The sequence below is a fragment of the Scyliorhinus canicula genome, chromosome 13 (genome assembly GCF_902713615.1).
Source record: "Scyliorhinus canicula chromosome 13, sScyCan1.1, whole genome shotgun sequence".
Classification (NCBI taxonomy): Eukaryota; Metazoa; Chordata; class Chondrichthyes; order Carcharhiniformes; family Scyliorhinidae; genus Scyliorhinus; species Scyliorhinus canicula.
In genome coordinates this window covers 76,813,896-76,832,367 of record NC_052158.1, presented here as the reverse complement: position 1 = coordinate 76,832,367, position 18,472 = coordinate 76,813,896, and the positions used below count along the sequence as shown (strand labels likewise).

At 50.7% G+C, this 18,472-nt stretch overlaps 1 protein-coding gene across 3 annotated transcripts in view; it reads left to right on the top strand.

Annotated features, from left to right (window-relative positions):
- Positions 1 to 18,472, top strand: part of epha4b (eph receptor A4b) — a 480,535-nt gene that overhangs the window by 245,039 nt on the left and 217,024 nt on the right. For all 3 annotated transcript variants that reach the window (XM_038815297.1, XM_038815298.1, XM_038815299.1), the window contains one exon: positions 9,410 to 9,565. In XM_038815297.1, coding sequence (XP_038671225.1) covers positions 9,410 to 9,565 — 156 coding nt within the window. The remainder of the gene's footprint in view (positions 1 to 9,409; positions 9,566 to 18,472) is intronic.

The window sequence follows — 18,472 nt, the reverse complement described above, 5'->3', positions numbered from 1 at the left end:
AGTCAGCACTTTGTGAAAAAACACAAAAGCCCTGACAGCAATGCATCTTTCAACATAGAAATTCAAAAATATAAATCAACCAATTTTTGTTGGTCTTGACAGGGACAAATGAATCTGTGCATAGTATGAAAGAAAACCCAGGCATGATGTGAAGAAGCAGACTGGGAATTATATATTACACAGATTGCACAACACAAGTAGACTCAGAATCTGTGTAGTGTGCCAAGCATTAAAAAGTGATCTGGCATCTTGCTGAGTCTAGATGTAAGTCAGAATCTAATTAAATTTGAATATATTTGACAGCAATTGTGCATCACTGGAGTACGTTCACAAGGCAGTTTTACCCAAGACTGCATTGACCATTTTAGCAGCTGATTTTTTAAGAGACGTGTTCCATTACCCGACTGGCAAGGAAGTAACTGAGTGGCTGACCTGAATTGATGCCTTTCTCTCCATACTTTCAATCCTGTGTAGCTAGATATAGATTCAGAGAGAAACACAAAGAAAAGAGAACGTTTTAGGCCAAATGATCTTTCATCAGTTCTTCAGAAGTAATGTTCTTTCTCTCTCCACAGGTACAGCCTTACCTGCTCCATTTTTCCAGCATCCGCAGTATTTTGCTTTTACACTTTCAGAGCAGTTGAGTCTAAAATAATTTTTGCCACAGATTTGAGCGGTAAAAAGATCTTCCGTGGAATGATAAATGAGTTACTGTTGTCTCACAAGAATGGTGTTTAGCATTTTCCTGATCAGTAATGAACTTATTTTTTACTCTTATATTGTCTCCACTGCTACAGCCGTTGACTTTCTGTAGAATCCTCACAGAGTGACCACAAGGAACGAAGAGTAGGATACAAAAATTGAGGTTTATTAACACGTACATTAAACTACTCCACTCCCGGGAGGGGTCCTCCATCCTGACTTTGGATTGTTATTCTGTCCCACGCATAGTGCACCTGTACATGAGACTCAGCGGGATCGGACATTTACAAAATTGGACACGAGCCACGCATAGCTCCAGCTGGTTTTAGACCTGAAGTCCCGGAAATTTGTTACAGCAAATAGACACAGGAGACTGTATGAATACACCTGTTTGCCTTTCAGGGTCTCCTCAGCTTGTGCAATTTTTCCGCGGGAAATGGAGAATATTCCTACGGGGGTGACACACTTAGCAGTCCACCTAGGCGACGTGCTCATTTAGGGGACCTCCAACCAGGAACATTTGCAGAATGTGGTCGAGGTTCTCCGATGCTTTGAGGCTGCCGCAGTTCACTTACGCTGGGAAAAATGTGTGTTCTGTGCTGTGGAGGTTACATAGTTAGGATACCGCATGGACCACCATGACCTGCACCCGGTCCAGGACAAGGTACCAGCTATCCAACAGCCTGTTCACCATCATCTTATCATCGCTGCAAAGGCGAATGGAGCAGTCAGGCTTCATCATAGGCATGACTTGGGCCGCCCAATCTGAGAACTGCGGGCGGATTATGCCCAAGCCCTGCAATCAGTCCAGTTCTGCGCCTATTTTCAGCTGTAAAGCGTACAGGACAGGCCAGGCAGGAAAATAGCGAGGTTGCGCCGATGGGTTGACACTAAAAGTAGCCGCTGCCCTCTGATAGTGCCCAGGCCCTCCTGGAACACTTCTGAATATTTTGCCAAGATGCCCTCTGGTCCGAACGGATACATGCAGCAAACCCGCTGCCGCTCGAGGCGGAAGAATTGAAGCCAATCGTGGCCCAGCAAGCTTGGTCCAGCACTGCGCACCATGACAAACGGACTGGCCAATTGCTGCCCGTATGTGACCGGGACCACCAAGGCACCTGCCATGGACACTAGCTCCCCCGTATATGTCGCTAGCTGGACGGCTGTGCCCCATAGAGCCAAAACATGGATACCCGATCAGATTCTGTCCAGGTATCTAACTCCATCCAGATGGGATGCCTGTTCGCCTGCGGTGTAACATGGATCAGCGCTACCCTTGGTGCTACTGTGCAGTGCAACTGCTGGTGTGGATGTCTTCCTCATCTATATAATATGGCTGGTCATAGGGAGGGCGGTAGTGCCTGGCGGGATGGCAAGGCTTGTGTCTTCCTGCGGTCGTCTATCGTCCTGATCTCGGCGGCCTGTTGTTGGCCCGTACTTGTGGTCTGGATCTTCTTGGTTTGGGGAGACTGTTTGACAGATCTCTGGGCCCCTTCTGCTTCCATAGGCAAGCCAAAAAGAAGGTGATGGATTCCCCCTGACTCTGGGTGCCTGTGCGAAAATGGCTTGGGGTTAAAATGTTCCCTGACTAAAGCCACTAAGGTGGCAAAAGACCGCGCAATTGGTGCATCGGGGTAGGTAAGGCTTTTAATTATACTGTATGTGGTGCCTCCACAGGCCGTGAGCAGGGTGACTATCATTCATCACCGAATATGGCATCCCCTCAACGTGCTGCCCCAGTCATCAGTACCTGCATCAAATTGCTCCAATTTTCCTATATGTGGCATCTCTGCCGACTGAAGAGTGGCCTCCTGAGGCCTGTGAGAAGTGGGCCGAGTTCGCAATACTTTGCGGCGATGGCAGCTTCACTCGAGCCTCGTCACCAGTGTAGAATCTGCACAGAGTGACCACAAGGAATGAAGGGTAGAATACAAAAAGAAAGGTTTATTAACATGTACATTAAACTATGCACTCCCCAAAGGGTTCTCCCACCCTGACCATCCAGATTGGAGTTTTTATACCGCACAGCTCCTCGCATCAAAGGGGACACCCACCCCGTTACCAGGGAAGTTTGTACTCCATAGAGGTCACGGGGAACCAGATTGACCACACCCCGTGACCTCCGTGAGGGTTGTAACACTTTACACTGAGGTCTGGTTTGCATGTGCTGATTCCCCCAATGGTTCTACACTCAATTTCTGTTCATCACAAGTGAGCATTGACAATAAATGCAGGTTCTCCAGTTATTCCAACTGGGACAAATCCTTCCCTCTATACTTAATCATAGTAGAGATGCCGAGGTGACCAGTACCAGACAGCCAGATTAATTTTTCCTTCTTCAACTCTCAGGAGCTATCACCAAATATTTCACTCTTTCCCTGCTTTGGTTGGATTGTGCAGCCCGGAGGCAGAATGCTAGCTGGCAGAATGGCTCACTTCCTTAGCAATTCCCCTCTCTTTTCCTCCAGCCCCACCACTCTCCTCTCCCGACCCTTATCCTGCCTCTCTCTTTACCTCCCTACCCTCACTTTTGCTTTTGTCTCCTATCCTGTGTTTATGATCCGGCATTCAGACAGTTATGGCACATGGGTGGCATGGACTTATCTACAGCCCTGACTGACTTAACATGTGCGATCAGCTGCTGACATACCTTTGGTCAATTTATTTGTTGAAACCTGCTACATTGTGTGAAAGGTTAAATTGTGTTGATGCATATTCTGTCGTCAAAATGATTTGCAAAGATCACAAATTGATTAAGGAACTGAAAATACACCAGGGATGATTTCATGAACAAAAATAATGAAGTCCAATAACTATATATGACTCAGCAAATTCATATTCTTTTTGAATATTTGTGACCAAATGTCATTGAGATTCACATTGGCTAGCATATGTATATTTTCTTTCTCAGGTAATAGAAAACATCAGCATTGCCCCCTAACAATTCTTCTAACTGGTGTTGAATCATTGTTTGATAATTTACAATAACTGGATTTCATCCCAAGGATGGAACTGCCAGACATGTAGGGCTGATTTTTTTGCTTCAGGAATGGGAAATAGGATCCATGTTTCATGGTCCCGATCTATCCCCGAGGGGAAACAGTCACTGACCTGGAATTTTGACTGGGGCATCCCCTTGATTGGCTAGAGACAGGTTCACTGTCCAAGGGCAGCAAGGTAGCACAGTGGTCCGCACTGTGACTTCACAGTGCCAGGGTCCCAGGTACGATTCCCGACTGGGTTACTGTCTGTGCGGAGTCTGCACATCCTCTCCGTATCTGCGTGGGTTTCCTCTGGGTGCTCCGGTTTCCTCCCACAAGCCCCAAAAGACATGCTGTTCGGAAATTTGATCATCCTGAATTCCCCCTCTGTGTATCCGAACAGGCGCTGGAATGTAGTGACTAGGGGCTTTTCACAGTAACTTCATTACAAATGTAAGCCTACTGGTGACGATAAAGATTATTATTATTATTATTATTAGAATTAAGGGTGGTAAGTGGGCTGTTAAAGCTGGGCAGCGAATCAGAAGCATTCCAGCTTCAGAGGAGCACTTGGCTGTAGTATAAGCAACTGTGACAGCACCTCAACTAGATTGTAAGCTCTCAGCCACTTTTTAAAAACTTTAGTCAAAAAAAATAAAAGAAAGTTACAGACCATCATTTTTTTCTATGGAGAGGGGTGGGTGAATGGTTTGGTGAGGGGGGAGGGGGGGGGGGGGGGGGTTGGTGGGTGCGGTGGTATGTCCCTCAACAGAAGTACCGTTGCCTACACCCCCACCCAGGTAGGGAGCAAGCCTACCTAGAGTGCTGGCACCCTCGCCTGCCACTGAGTGCCAGCTTCCAGGTTGTTGATCTGCCCTCAATCATGTCTGAAAACTGGACGTTGACTGGAAAATCTCAGTCAACCTCTTTATTCCCAGCTCAACACGGCTCTTCGTTTCCTGCCCCCCTCATGAAAATGGGTGGTTTTGCCTTGACCCTGAACCCGTGTCATCCAAAATAGCCAACACCGGGAGTAGGGTTGGGAGTTTGCCTGCCGGCCTCGCAATTTTCGAGCCCCATTCCCAATATTAGCGGAATCTGAAGATTCAGCCTATAGTGTACACCGAGTGTTGGATCACTAACCAGCCAAGCTCAGCGAGCTGTGTAATACAACAGTATCCCTCACATCAAGATCAGGGTAACTAACCGTCACCTGGTAATCTCAATTTTGCTTTTAAGGCTTAACTGACATTTTGTGCTGCCAGTACCCTGGGGTCATATTTATAATCTGCGACTTGTTTGGGAATGAGAGTAACCAGTCTCAGAAGTTTGACAAATGGCGAAGCCTTAATGAAGAACATGCTGGTACCTCAAGGCTGAATTCTCACTTTTTTTGCTCAGCTGAGTAGAGTCACAATGATTGGAAAATTACCTCAGGTTCAGTTCAATAACAGATGAATGTTACTTTCTGTCAGGTTGAAAAAATGACCCATTATTTCCCAGTAACCACAGTCATTCTAGAAGAAATATATGCTTAAAAATGAAAAGCTCTCAACTGTGTGATTTCAAGTGCCTCTGTGTCACTAAAAGTCTTGTGTTAGCTTCCTTTTGTCGTGTCACACCTTAATAGTGTCGAACTTCATACTTCAGTGACATACATTCTGAAAGTGAAAATTTCTGATGAACTGAATAGCGAATTATCTGTTTGGTTATCAAACATCAGGTGAACTCAGTACGAATGCATCAGAATTTATTTTCAAAAATACCAACAAGGAATGAGGAACCAGCAGAACTGAACTCACCTAAAGCAGTCAGGTTGTTCAAATAATTTCATCACACTGTTTTCTGTCACCATTTTCTATCTGACTTGTGTCAGCCTTGAACAGCTAAAAATAGCATTTGCCGCATAAACTCACAGAAGAATAAAACATGGTGGGCGTGACCTCACGGCCTCGTTAATCCCGGGCGCAAAACCTGTAGTGGCTGCTAAATTTCGCAAATGGCCCAAAACGGGACTTGTGCTGGCAGGATCTCAGACTGAGCTCTTATCTGCCCCACACCAGTGACGTGATATGGCATGAACCAGATTTCCATCAATTTAAATAAATTTGAATGTAATTAAAGGGCTTTATGCCAGAGCATCCACCCATGATTTGTCCTTCACCACCTCTCACCCCTCCTCCCACCCCTCCCCCCCGCCGATGCTGTGACGTCGTGTCAGTGCAAATCACTATTGGTTTCTATGCCGGGGCATGGAGGTGCCTGGAGGCCCCGACCTTGAGGGACAATCCTGCTCAGTGCCCCCTAGCACCCTGGCAGTGCCCATGCAAGTGCCAAGGAAGTATTTGAATGGGCAATGTCAAGGCTGCTCGGGTAGGGGGGTAACCCTCCTCTACTGGGGGATTTTCCTTGTGTGTGGTTGGGGGAGGGTATGGGGGGGGGGGTGTTGTGGAAGGAGAGGGGATAGCCCTGTTTCCAGCGAGGAGGTGGGAAGATGAGAACCCTGATGCCTGTGAAGAGAGTGGGGGAGGAAATAGGGGTGTGCCCTGATGCCTGCAAGTGGGGAGGTGGAGAGGGGAGAGCCCTGATGCCTATGGAGGGCTGGGGAGGAGAAGAGGGATGAACTCCAATGCCGCAAGAGGGAGAGGTAGAGCCCCAATTCCTGTAGGGGGATCCCGATCACCGCTGGGGGGAGGGCCTTAAATGTAAGTTTGAGATCAAGCCACCTTTTAAAGATGGCATCCTGATCTATGTGGTGCAGGCTTTGCCAGCTCTACCAGGCCCCGGCCCCCAGAGTCACGGCATAAACCACGCCCCAGATTTTCTGTGCACTAAGTTCCAGAAAATCTGAAGTGAAAACTCAGCTGTGCATCTGGAGAGATATACACGGTTTTCAGTCTGAATCTGACACTGAGGAAGGGATTCTCTGAACCCCCGCCAGGTGGGAGACTCGCCGTCCTCCCAATTAAAGCGCCCCCCAAAAACCGGCCCGGCGTGAGTCGCGCCGCCTGCCTCGGGAAATGGTGGGGTCCGGCGCGACTCAATGGGCGCCGGGTCCGCCTGAATTCTCCGGCCCGCAATGGGTCGTAGTCCCGCCCACCTGCAGCCGGACCCGCCAGTGTAAATCAGAGTAGGTCCCTTACCGGCAGGACCTGGCGGCGCGGGTGGGCTCCGGGGTTCCTGGGGGGTCGCAGGGGGGATCTTCGCCCGGGAGGTGCCCCCACAATGGCCTGGCCCACGGTCAGGGCCTACCAATCCGCGGGCGGGCCTGTGCCATGGGGCACTCTATTCCTTCCGCATCGGCCATTGTGGTCCTCCGCGATGGCCGATGCGGAAGTGAATCCATGTGCGCATGCGCGGGGATGATGTCAGCACGCGCTGGCGCTCCCGCTCATGTGCCGACTTGCGCCGGCCGGAGGAGGCCCTTCAGCACCGGTTGGCATGGCGCCAGACCCCTATCCCGCCGGCCGGCGCGGCACCAACCACTCGCAGCGGGCCTAGCCCCTGAAGGTGTGGAGGATTCCGCAGCTTTGGGGCGGCACGTCGCCGGAGTGGTTCACGCCACTCCATCCCGCCGGGTACCCCCGCCCTGACGGGTACGGGAGAATCCCGCCCTCAGTCAGAATTTGGGTAAATTCTGTCCAGTGGGGGAGATTTTCAGTCCTTGTTAGCTATCAGCGAGAATGGCAATGCTTGTGGAAAAACCCGTGACAATTGAAAAACAACGATTCTCGCCGGCAAGAACACGTTTTCCGATTTTCCATGCCCTTCACCGGTGATGTAATGAGGTTCACTCCTAGAAAAGGCGGGAACCTCACTTGAATGTACTTTTAAAAAAATTTTAGAGTACCCAATTCATTTTTTCCAATTAAGGGGCAATTTAGAGTGACCAATCCACCTAACCTGCACATCTTTGGGTTGTGGGGGCGAAACCCACGCAGACATGGGGAGAATGTGCAAACTTCACACAGACAGTGACCCAGAGCCGGTATCGAAACTGGGACCTCGGCGCCGTGAGGCAGCAGGGCTAACCCACTGTGCCAACACGTGAATATACTTTAATATATTTTTATATACTTACCAAGCCCCCTTCCCTTCACATGATCCCACCCCCTCACTTAATATTTATACCCTGTTTGCAAGATTTATAACAGGTTTCTGAAAACTGTGAATTAGTCGAAGAGATCCCAGGGGGAGGGGACTGGAATGCAAAGGAAAGTACAGGTCCTTGGGGGGGGGGGGAGGGAGAAGGTTATACCCAGGAAGCACCCTGGCACTGCCTATTGGCACTGCCTGGTGCATGCTGACATTGCCAGTTTGGTACTGTCAACCCGTGTCGGGGGCAATGCTGGGGCGGGTCCTCTGGAGAGTCCAAATGGGACGGGGTTCACGTTATGTTTTGTGGGATGGGAGGGGCCTCCGATGTGGGTCCCAGGTTTGGGTCACAGTCTGTGTGGAGTCTGCACGTTCTCCATGTGACTGCGTGGGTTTCATCCGGGTGCTCCGGTTTCCTCCCACATGTCCCGAAAGACGTGCTGTTAGGTGAATTGACATTCTGAATTCTCCCCCAGGCGCCAGAATGTGGCGACTCAGGTCTTTTCACAGTAACTCAATTGCAGCGTTAATGTAAGCCAACTTGTGACAATAAAGATTATTATTATTATGTACTTGCTTGTGGTGGAGTGGGGCGTGGGGTGAGACCCCATGCTGTTCATGGTGTGGGCTGGTGGGATAGAGCCCCAATGCTGATTTTGATGTGGGGGGGGGGGGGGGGGGGGGGTGGCTGAGAACCCTGATGCTGATCATTGTGATAGTGGGGGGAGGAGCACCCAATGCATCCTGATCTCTGTGGAAACCAGCCCTGCCACAGTGATTGATGTAAAAAACATCCCTTGATTCCTGGTCTCTAAACCTGTGCTGCTGGAGAACTACACATCAGGTTTCAGTCAGACCCTGACACTCTGGAAAAATATGGGAAAATTCCGCCCAGTATTCAGTTAAATCGCACAATTAGTTATTTTACGGTGGAGATGCCTGCTACAGTTTTCTCATACAAAGACTCATCTTTAATACCTGGAGCCTGGGGCATAAATTGGCAATTTATACCTTCATTTTGGTTGCTTGGAATATTTTGGTGTTGTGTAAACATTGGTGGTGGTGTGGGAAACCATCACCGGCATTATGTTCAACCTGTTTCTGGAGAAGTATAATTCTCAGAGCATCTGACAAGAGCCCACATTGTGCGTGGGATTTGCTGGTCAACCCGCCGTGGGTTTTTCGGTGGCAGAGGCAGCCCGCTAGTGGTATTTCCTGGTCCCGCCGTTGACAACGGGATTTCCGGTTGGCTACACCCCTCATCGCCTGGAAACCCGCGCTCCGTCAGTGGGACCGGAATATCCCGCTGGCATGAACAGCTGGTACATCCTGCCCGACAGCTACTTTCTCCATCTGCTATTCCAATTATTATTTGCTGCAGTACTACCCGTCATCGAGGCAGGATTTTGCTGGCTTAATTTTCTCTGCCGTTAATATTAATGCTGCTTGCTGTTCACAAAACAGGCCATTCAGTAGCAGGAATGGTCTAATATTCTGGCCTGGAGGAGATGAGGATTTTCAACCTACCAATGTGAGTGGGTGGGATGGAGTTTAGTTTCCTGTTATGCTTGCTGCAGTGGTGTAACTAAAGTAATCCTGCTCTAACGCATTCTTCTGCTTTGTGCCTCTAGCATGTCGACCTGGTTTCTACAAGGCCTCCTCGTTGGATCCGTACTGCATGAAGTGTCCACCCCATAGTTACTCACACCAAGAGGGCTCGTCCCAGTGTACCTGTGAGAAAAGCTACTTCAGAGCAGAGACAGACCCCAGGGCCATGCCCTGTACAAGTAAGTCAACATGTAGCTTCTCAGTCTTTTGGCTAAGATCAAGAGGAGGATCAATCGTGAGATCAGTTGTAAAGCCTATACTTGTCAGCGTGGATCTTGTATGTTTCTTTTGTGGGGACCATGAATTGGATTCAGTTTGAATTTGAATTGTTTCTTAGAGCAAGCAAGATGGATTAAGGGCTTTGCCCTAATCATTCTGCGCAGTGACTTTGTAACTCTGAGAAAATAATAAACCTTTTTTAAAAACATGTGTATGGGAGACATTGAAAAAGCCATCTGATATGGTGAGTCTTCGCAAGAGCTCGTAAAATAGCTTTAGAATACCCTCAGCAATCTCTTGCACAAGTGAGGAGACAACTGGAACTTATTAGCAGTGAGCAGTCCTGCAGCGTTCCTTGCGCATTTGCCTCCATCAATCAACTCGAGCCTGTAAACTGTTTTGGAAGAGACATCGATTATTAAATGTATTTTCCACAAATTACAGTTGCAGGCTGTTCCTGAACTTATGGCACAATTGGTTCCTGACAAACTATGTCATAAATTGAAACGTCATACTTCAGGACCAATTTTCCCATAGATACAATGCTAAAAATGGGTGACTGCTTCGTGAACACATGTTAATGTCCAAACATTCAGTTGTTTTTGTCCATCTGTGTGGTGACCCAGGTGGTGGTAATAGTCTGAAGCTATTTCTCAGCTCATTAGTCACTATAGGAGATTAAACCACATGGATACGCTAGGAGATGAGCCTAGTGTGGTGCTGGCATATTTACTGTGCTCTCATGCTCTCACTGTAAGTGTCTGTCTAAACTAGGCACACAAAACCAAGACAGATAGCACTGCCTCTCCCACTCCACTGCTCCCTATCCATTTATCATCCTCTTCATCTCTGCCTCCATATCTCTTTAAAGCCACATTTTTACCAGGAAATTGGAGGAAGGTTTCTCTGCCTCCAGGGACTGGCTTGGGTCAGTGACCCAAAAATTATCATCAGTTTGAAACCGGCATTGTAAAACCGAAACAGAGTGCAAATTTATTAATGTTGGTAAGTGCCATTCACCATAAATTGAACATCGTTAAGTCGAGGACTGCCTCCACTTTTTTTCAGTTTCGTAAGCTTTCGGGTTTGTTATGCATAGACAAATTCCTAATTAAAAGCATGGATTTGATAGATTCAATCAAGATTGATTGTTATGTTCCAAACAGGATGGTGTACTTCAAAAATGAAGGTGGAGATTGATAATGTTCTTGTGTGAAGTTACAATTTTGGTTGCACAGTCACTTATGTATTAATTGTTACGAAACATCATGGTTCGCTGACAGTGCTTGCAGAAAGTCCTGCCAATAGCCAGTACAATGGAGTAACTTGCATTTGGCCTCTGCTCTGTCCCTGGTCCGTGATGAGCAAATATATTTCAGCCGTATCTATAATGGGATAGATATGTGACCGACATCTTCTGGTCTCTGGAATGTCAGTTACTGAACGTACAACAGAAGGTGTGCATCAGCACATTGTGGAAATACTGACGCACAGACATCCGTGGGAATTACCCAGGAAGTACCTAGGGGCAGTTTAGCACTGGGCTAAATTGCTGGCTTTGAAAGCAGTCCAAGGCAGGCCAGCAGCACGGGTTGAATTCCCGTACCAGCCTCCCCAAACAGGCGCCGGAATGTGGCGACGAGGGGTTTTTCACAGTAACTTCATTGGAGCCTACTTGTGACAATAAGCGATTTTCATTTAATTTCATTTAATTCAAGTCTAAACTTCCAATGGGCTGATTCCCTGCTGCCCAGGGCAGTGTATCAAAGTCTCTGACTCTGAGCTAGAATTGGACACGAGAGATGGGGGCAGTACGGTAGCACAGTGGTTAGCACTGTTGCTTCACAGCGCCATCTGGATCTGGGATCTGGGTTCGATTCCTGGCTTGGGTCACGTTCTGTGCGGAGTGTGCACGTTCTTCCTGTGTCTGCATGGGTTTCCTCCGGGCACTCTGGTTTCCACCCACAAGTCCCAAAAGACATGCTGCTCGGTGAATTGGACATCCTGAATTCTCCCTCAGTGCCCCATACAGGCGCCGGTGTGGTGACTGGGGGCTTTTCACAGTAGCTTCATTGCAGTGTTAATGTAAGCCTACTTGTGACATTAATGAAGATTATTATTATATACTCTCATGGTATACTTTGATAGTTACCCAGGTAATGTTATTTTAAAACCTGGTCAGACATCTGGCTAACGACGCAACAGAAAGCACCCACCCACCATCCATCACCGCCCTCGACCACTTGACTGCCCTCTCAAAGCCCAGCCTACCACAGCCACCATTCCCCACTAATGCATCCGACCTGACAATCCACCTCACCCACCTAACCATCATCCCGATCATTCATTCACTCACTCGCCCATTCATCTGTCCATTAACTCACTCATTCAGCTGCCAATTTACTCAAAAACACTCATTCACCAACACCCTGAAAGGTTATGGGAACTTTCAACACTTGAGCTGAATACAACAGCTGATTTTGTGATAAGGTGTGTCTTCTGCACTGACCCTATTAACTGGCCTCAGCAATAGATTGCTGCACTGAGGGAGTTTTTCTGCATCCTGGATCAGGTATGTGGCCAGATAAGAACATAGCCAAGAATTGGTCACCCTAACATCACCATTCCTTTATGATCTCAGAATCAATATCCAGGAACGCCCTACATAACAGTACTGTGGGAGTGTCTTCACCACACTGACTGCAGCTGTACAGGAAAGAGGTTTACCACCACCTTCTCAAGATGGACAATAAATGTTGAGCTTGATGGCAATACCCAGATTCTGAGAATGAATTATCATCAGGATTGAGAATCAGAGTTGACTGCATCCTCTTTATTAGTTTGGCCATTAAGAGCATGGAGCGTCACTTCAGTTGAGATTGTGGGTACCTCATTGTGGACCAGGAATTAAATATGTATCTTCTGGTTTATCCACTCAGCACAGTGCCTTTATTGACTTAGTAAGAAGTCTTACAACACCAGGTTAAAGTCCAATAGGTTTGTTTCAAACACTAGCTTTCGGAGCACTGCTCTTTTCTCAGGTGAATGAAGAGGTATGTTCCAGAAACATATATCTAGACAAAGACAAAGATGCAAGACAATGCTTAGAATGCTTCTGTGGTGAATCACAGTAGCGTAATTCACTCTGTATTACACATGTTGTACTATGTCTCTGTAAGCTCGGCACACGAGCAGTTCGCTGCTCTGCCACTAGGGGGCGATGCACTGGGAGTGTACAGGAGTTTGTACTGGGCTCCATCCTTGGCTCCACCCCCGGCTCCTCCCCCTAACCGGAAGTATAAAGTTTGATGCTGAGAGCCTGCCTGCCAGTTCATCTGGAGTTCTTCGTGTCACAGGCAGGCTCTGTTGTAAGACGATTAAAACCACTGTTCACTTCTAACCACGTGTGGTGTGAATTGATGGTCTCATCAATTTAATTGTCTTAAGAAACAGTAAGGAACGACTATGGAATCAGCCCTCAAGCCTGATCGACTGGAACTCGACCCACAGGATGCAGAGGCGAAATAAATCTTTTCACATTGGATCCGATGTTTTAAGGCCTACCTGGCTGAAGCAAGCACCCCAGAAACGACGGAGGAGCAGAAACTCAGCCTACTGCACGCAAGGGTGAGCCATCGTATATCTACTCAGTTAAATTGTACCGGCTCATATACAGAGGCCCTGGCCCTACTCGACAAAATGTACGTGAAGCCCGTCAATGAGGTCTACGCGCACCCCGTTTTTGCTACTCGCCGCCAGCGCCCCACAGAATCGCTAGAAGAATTTCTAAGAGACTTAAAAGCCTTATCCCGGGACTGTAATTACCAAGCAGTAAATGCTGCTGAACATAGAGAACTTGCTGTCCGTGATGTCTTTGTTGCAGGCCTTAGATCGAATTACGTGCGCCAGCGACTGCTGGAGAAAGGGGCTCAAATTTTAGAAGAAACTGTTGAACTCGCTACAACTATGGAGGTCTCGTTTCGTAGCCTCACCTCGTTTCCTGCGGACTCCCCGACCCCGTCATGGGCCCCCGACCAGCGACTGCCCCAGGCCTGCGCCGCGCGGCCGCCCAGCCACCATGCTGCCCCAGCCTGCCACTTTTGTGGCCAGTCCCAGCACCCGCGGCAGCACTGCCTGGCCCGCAACGCGACCTGCAGCAGCTGCGGCCGAAAAGGTCGCTACGCCAAAGTGTGTCTGGTAAGGAAGGCCCCAGCAACCCTCCCGCGGCACAAAGCAAACGCTCTCTGCACTCGCAGGCCCCGGAACGCTGCGGCCTATACCCCGACTCCGCCCCCGCCCGCCACGTGCGATCCATGGGGGCCGCCATCTTGGCGCATCCCCACCACGCGGCCGACCACATGCGACTCATGGGGGCCGCCATCTTGGACGCCATCTTCCTCGCCGCCCGCCACGTGCGATCCACGGGGGCGGCCATCTTGGGCTCCATCCTCTCCAAACTCAGAAAATTTGATCGAAGACTGTGACCTCAGCGGGCACTCATCTCGGGGCCACCCCAACGCAGCCGACCGAGCCGCCGACAACCCGCAACTCAACGCATTCACACTGGACCAATCGCGCCCAAAGCATTTCACAACTCGAGGACGACGGTCCAAATCAACGGGTACAGTACACCATGCCTTTTCGACTCCGGGAGCACTGAGAGTTTCGTACACCCAGATCTGGTAAGACGCTGTTCGCTCCCCGTCTTCCCTGCACGGCAAACTATCTCCCTCGCTTCGGGTTCCCACTCTGTCCATATCCAAGGGCGCACCGTCGCAACTCTAACAATCCAAGGCGCTAGCTACTCTAATTTCCAACTATACGTCCTGCCCGAACTCTGCGCCCCACTCTTATTGGGACTCGACTAACAATACAACCTCAAGAGTCTCACCCTCAGCTTCGGCGGACCCCTACCCCCACTCACTATCTGCAGCCTAGCCATGCTGCGAATCTCCCCCCCTCCTCTCTTTGCCAACCTCACTCCGGACTGTAAACCCGTAGCCACTCGCAGCAGGCGGTACAGCCTACAGGACAGGGTGTTCATTCGATCCGAGGTCCAGAGGCTTTTACGTGAGAGGATCATAGAGGCCAGTAACAGCCCCTGGAGAGCTCAGGGGGTGGTCGTCAAGACCGGGGAAAAATTCTGCATGGTCATAGACTATAGTCAGACTATTAATCGATTTACGCTCCTCGACGCGTACCCCCTGCCCAGGATTGCAGACATGGTGAATCAGATCGCCCAGTATCGGATTTTTTCCACGGTGGATCTGAAGTCTGCATACCACCAATTCCCAGTCCGCCCGGAGGACCGCCACTTCACGGCGTTTGAGGCCGATGGCTGCCTCTTCCACTTCCTCCGCGGAGGTCCCCTTTGGCGTCACGAATGGGGTTTCGGTGTTTCAACGAGCAATGGACCGAATGGTGGACCAGTACGCGCTGCGGGCCACGTTTCCGTACTTGGATAACGTCACCATCTGCGGCTATGACCAGCAGGACCACGATGCCAACCGCAACTGATTTCTCCAGACGGCCCAGAAGCTTAACCTCACATACAACAAGGAGAAATGCGTTTTCCGCACAACCAGACTTGCCATCCTCGGCTATGTCGTGGAAAACGGAGTCCTGGGTCCCGACCCGGACCGTATGCTTAGAACTCTTAGAACTCCCTGTCCCTCATTGTCCCAAGGCCCTCAAACGGTGGTTGGGATTCTTTTCGTATTATGCCCAGTGGGTCCCACAATATGCGGACAAAGCCCGCCCACTCTTTAAGGCCACACTTATTCCCCTGTCAGCCGAGGCTCGCCAGGACTTCAACTGCATCAAGAAGGACATCGCCAAAGTGGCCATGCGGGCGGTGGATGAATACGTCCCTTTCCAGGTTGAGAGCGATGCCTCAGAGGTAGCTGTTGCAGCCACACTAAATCAGGCAGGGAGACCAGTTGCATTTTTCTCCCAAACTCTCTCCGCTTCGGAACTTTGACACTCCTCAGTCGAAAAGGAAGCACAAGCTATTGTGGAGGCTATTCGTCACTGGAGGCACTACCTCGCAGGTAGAAGGTTCACCCTCACCACCGACCAAAGATCGGTTGCCTTCATGTTTGACAACTCGCAAAGGGGCAAAATTAAAAATGACAAAATTCTGAGGTGGAGGATCGAACTCTCCACCTACAAATACGATATTATGTATCGACCGGGGAAGTTCAATGAGCCCCCAGATGCCCTGTCCCGCGGGACGTGTGCCAGCGCACAGAGCGGCCGCTTAAATGCCATCCACAATGACCTCTGCCACCCGGGGGTCACCCGGCTCGCCCACTACATTAAAGCCCAAAATCTGCCTTTCTCCACCGAGGAGGTAAAAGCCATCACCAGGGATTGCCCGATCTGCGCGGAGTGCAAACCGCACTTCTACAGACCAGACAGGGCCCACCTGGTCAAGGCTTCTAGGCCCTTTGAACGCCTTGCGATCGATTTCAAAGGGCCACTCCCCTCGACTAACAGGAATGTGTACTTCCTGAACGTCATAGACGAGTTCTCCCGTTTTCCCTTTGCTATCCCGTACCCCGATATGACCTCCCACACAGTCATTAGGGCCCTGCATAGTATCTTCACCCTGTTTGGTTTCCCCAGCTACGTACATAGCGACCGGGGTTTGCCCTTTATGAGCGACGAGCTGCGTCAGTACCTGCTCGGCAAGGGCATCGCCTCGAGCAGGACTACCAGCTATAACCCCAGGGGGAACTGGCAGGTGGAGAGGGAGAATGCGACGGTCTCGAAGACCGTCCTACTGACCCTCCGGTCCAGGAATCTCCCAATCTCCCATTGGCAAGAAGTCCTCCCCGACGCACTCCATGCTATTAGGTCCCTCTTACGTACCGCTACCATCCAGACCATCACGAGCGGCTCTTTATTTTCTCCAGGGGCACTGCCACGGGGGTTTCGCTCCAGGAATGGTTGAAGACACCGGGCCCTGTACACCTCCGGAAGCACGTAAGGGCGCACAAAACTGACCCACTCGCAGAGAAAGTGCTCCTACTGCATTCAAACCCCCAGTTCGCCTTCGTAGAGTTCCCTGACGGCCGTCAGGACACTGTATCCCTCTGGCACCTAGCACCTGCAGGATCCAACCTCCCCACTACCACCGCCGAGGTACCTCTCACACTACATCCCACGCAACTCGCCCCCCACGCCCCCGCACCTACCAGTTCGCTACATTTTTTTTGCGCGCCCGCGCCAGCTAGCTCCCAGCGCTCCCAATCCCCAGTCGAACCAGACAGGTATGAAGCTTGGGCAGAATCGCCCCCGGAGTCTGCCATTGTACCCCAACCGACGGTGCTCATTCAGCCACCAGAAGAGGCTGCAACCCCGGTGCTCCGCCGATCACAGCGGGCAACTCGGCCACCGGACAGACTCAATCTGTAAGCCACCACCCCCGCCGGACTTGATTTTTTTACAGGGGTTGAATGTGGTGAATCAGAATAGCATAATTCACACTGTGGGCGTGATTCTCCCCTACCCGGCGTGACGAGGGGTCCCGGCATAGGGGAGTGGCGCCAACCACTCCGGGGTCAGGCCTCCCCAAAGGTGGGGAATTCTCCGCACCTTTGGGGGCTAGCCCCGCGCCAGAGCGGTTGGCACCAGAAGACTGGCGCAAAAAACCGGCGCCAGCGGCCTTTCAGGCCCGCCGCCCGGCAGCGGGGCTGGCCGAAAGGCTTTCGCCGGTCGGCGCATGCGCGGTTTCTCTTGCGCTCCCGCCATGGCGGAGGCCGTGTCGGCGGCGGAGGAGAAAGTGCACCCAGGGCACTGGCCCGGAGTCTGAGCGGGGGGCCCCGATCACGGGCCTGGCCACCGTGGGGCTACCCCCCGGGGTCCGATCACCCCGCGCCCCCCCCCAGGACCCCAGGGGCCCGGTCACGGTGCCGATCCCACCCCCACCAGAGGTGGTTCATACCTCAGCAGCGGGAGAGGCCTCCCAGCAGCGGGACTTCGGCCCATCTGGGCCGAAGAATCGCCGCGGGGCCTCGCCGATCGGAGTGACGTGATTCCCGCCCCCGCCAATTCCTGGATGGCGGAGAATCTCTGCCACTGCAGGGACGGGATTTTAGGCGGCCCCAGGCGAAGGTCGGAGAATTTCGCCCTGTATTACACATGTTTTACTGTGTCTCTGTAAGCTCGGCACACGAGCAGTTGCGCTGCTCTGCCACTAGGTGGAGATGCACTGGGTGTGTAAGGGAGTTTGTACTGGGCTCCACCTTGGCTCCACCCCTGCCTCCTCCCCCTAACCGGAAGTATAAAGGTTGATGCTGAGAGCCTGCCTGCCAGTTCATCTGGAGTTCATTGTGTCACAGGCAGGCTCTGTTGTAAGACGATTAAAACCACTGTTTACTTCTAACCATGTGTCACATGAATTGATGGTCTCATCACTGGCATTTGCAGGTAATTAAGTCTTTACACATCCAGAGACAGGGGTAACCCCAGGTTAAAGAGGTGTGTATTGTCTCAGGCCAGGACAGTTGGTAGGATTTCGCAAGCCCTGGCCAGATGGTGGGGGATGAATGTAATGCGACATGAATCCCACGTCCCGGTTGAGGCCGCACTCATGTGTGCGGAACTTGGCTATGAGTTTCTGCTTGGCGATTCTGCGTTGTCGCCCGTCCTGAAGGCCTGTTTCTGGAACATATCTCTTCATTCACCTGAGGAAGGAGCAGTGCTCCGAAAGCTCATGTTTGAGACAAACCTGTTGGACTTTAACCTGGTGTTGTAAGACTTCTTACTGTGCTCACCCCAGTCCAACGCCGGCATCTTCACATCATGGCTTTATTGACTTAGCCATTAGAGAGAAAACCTGATATTAATCAGTGGAAAATGTG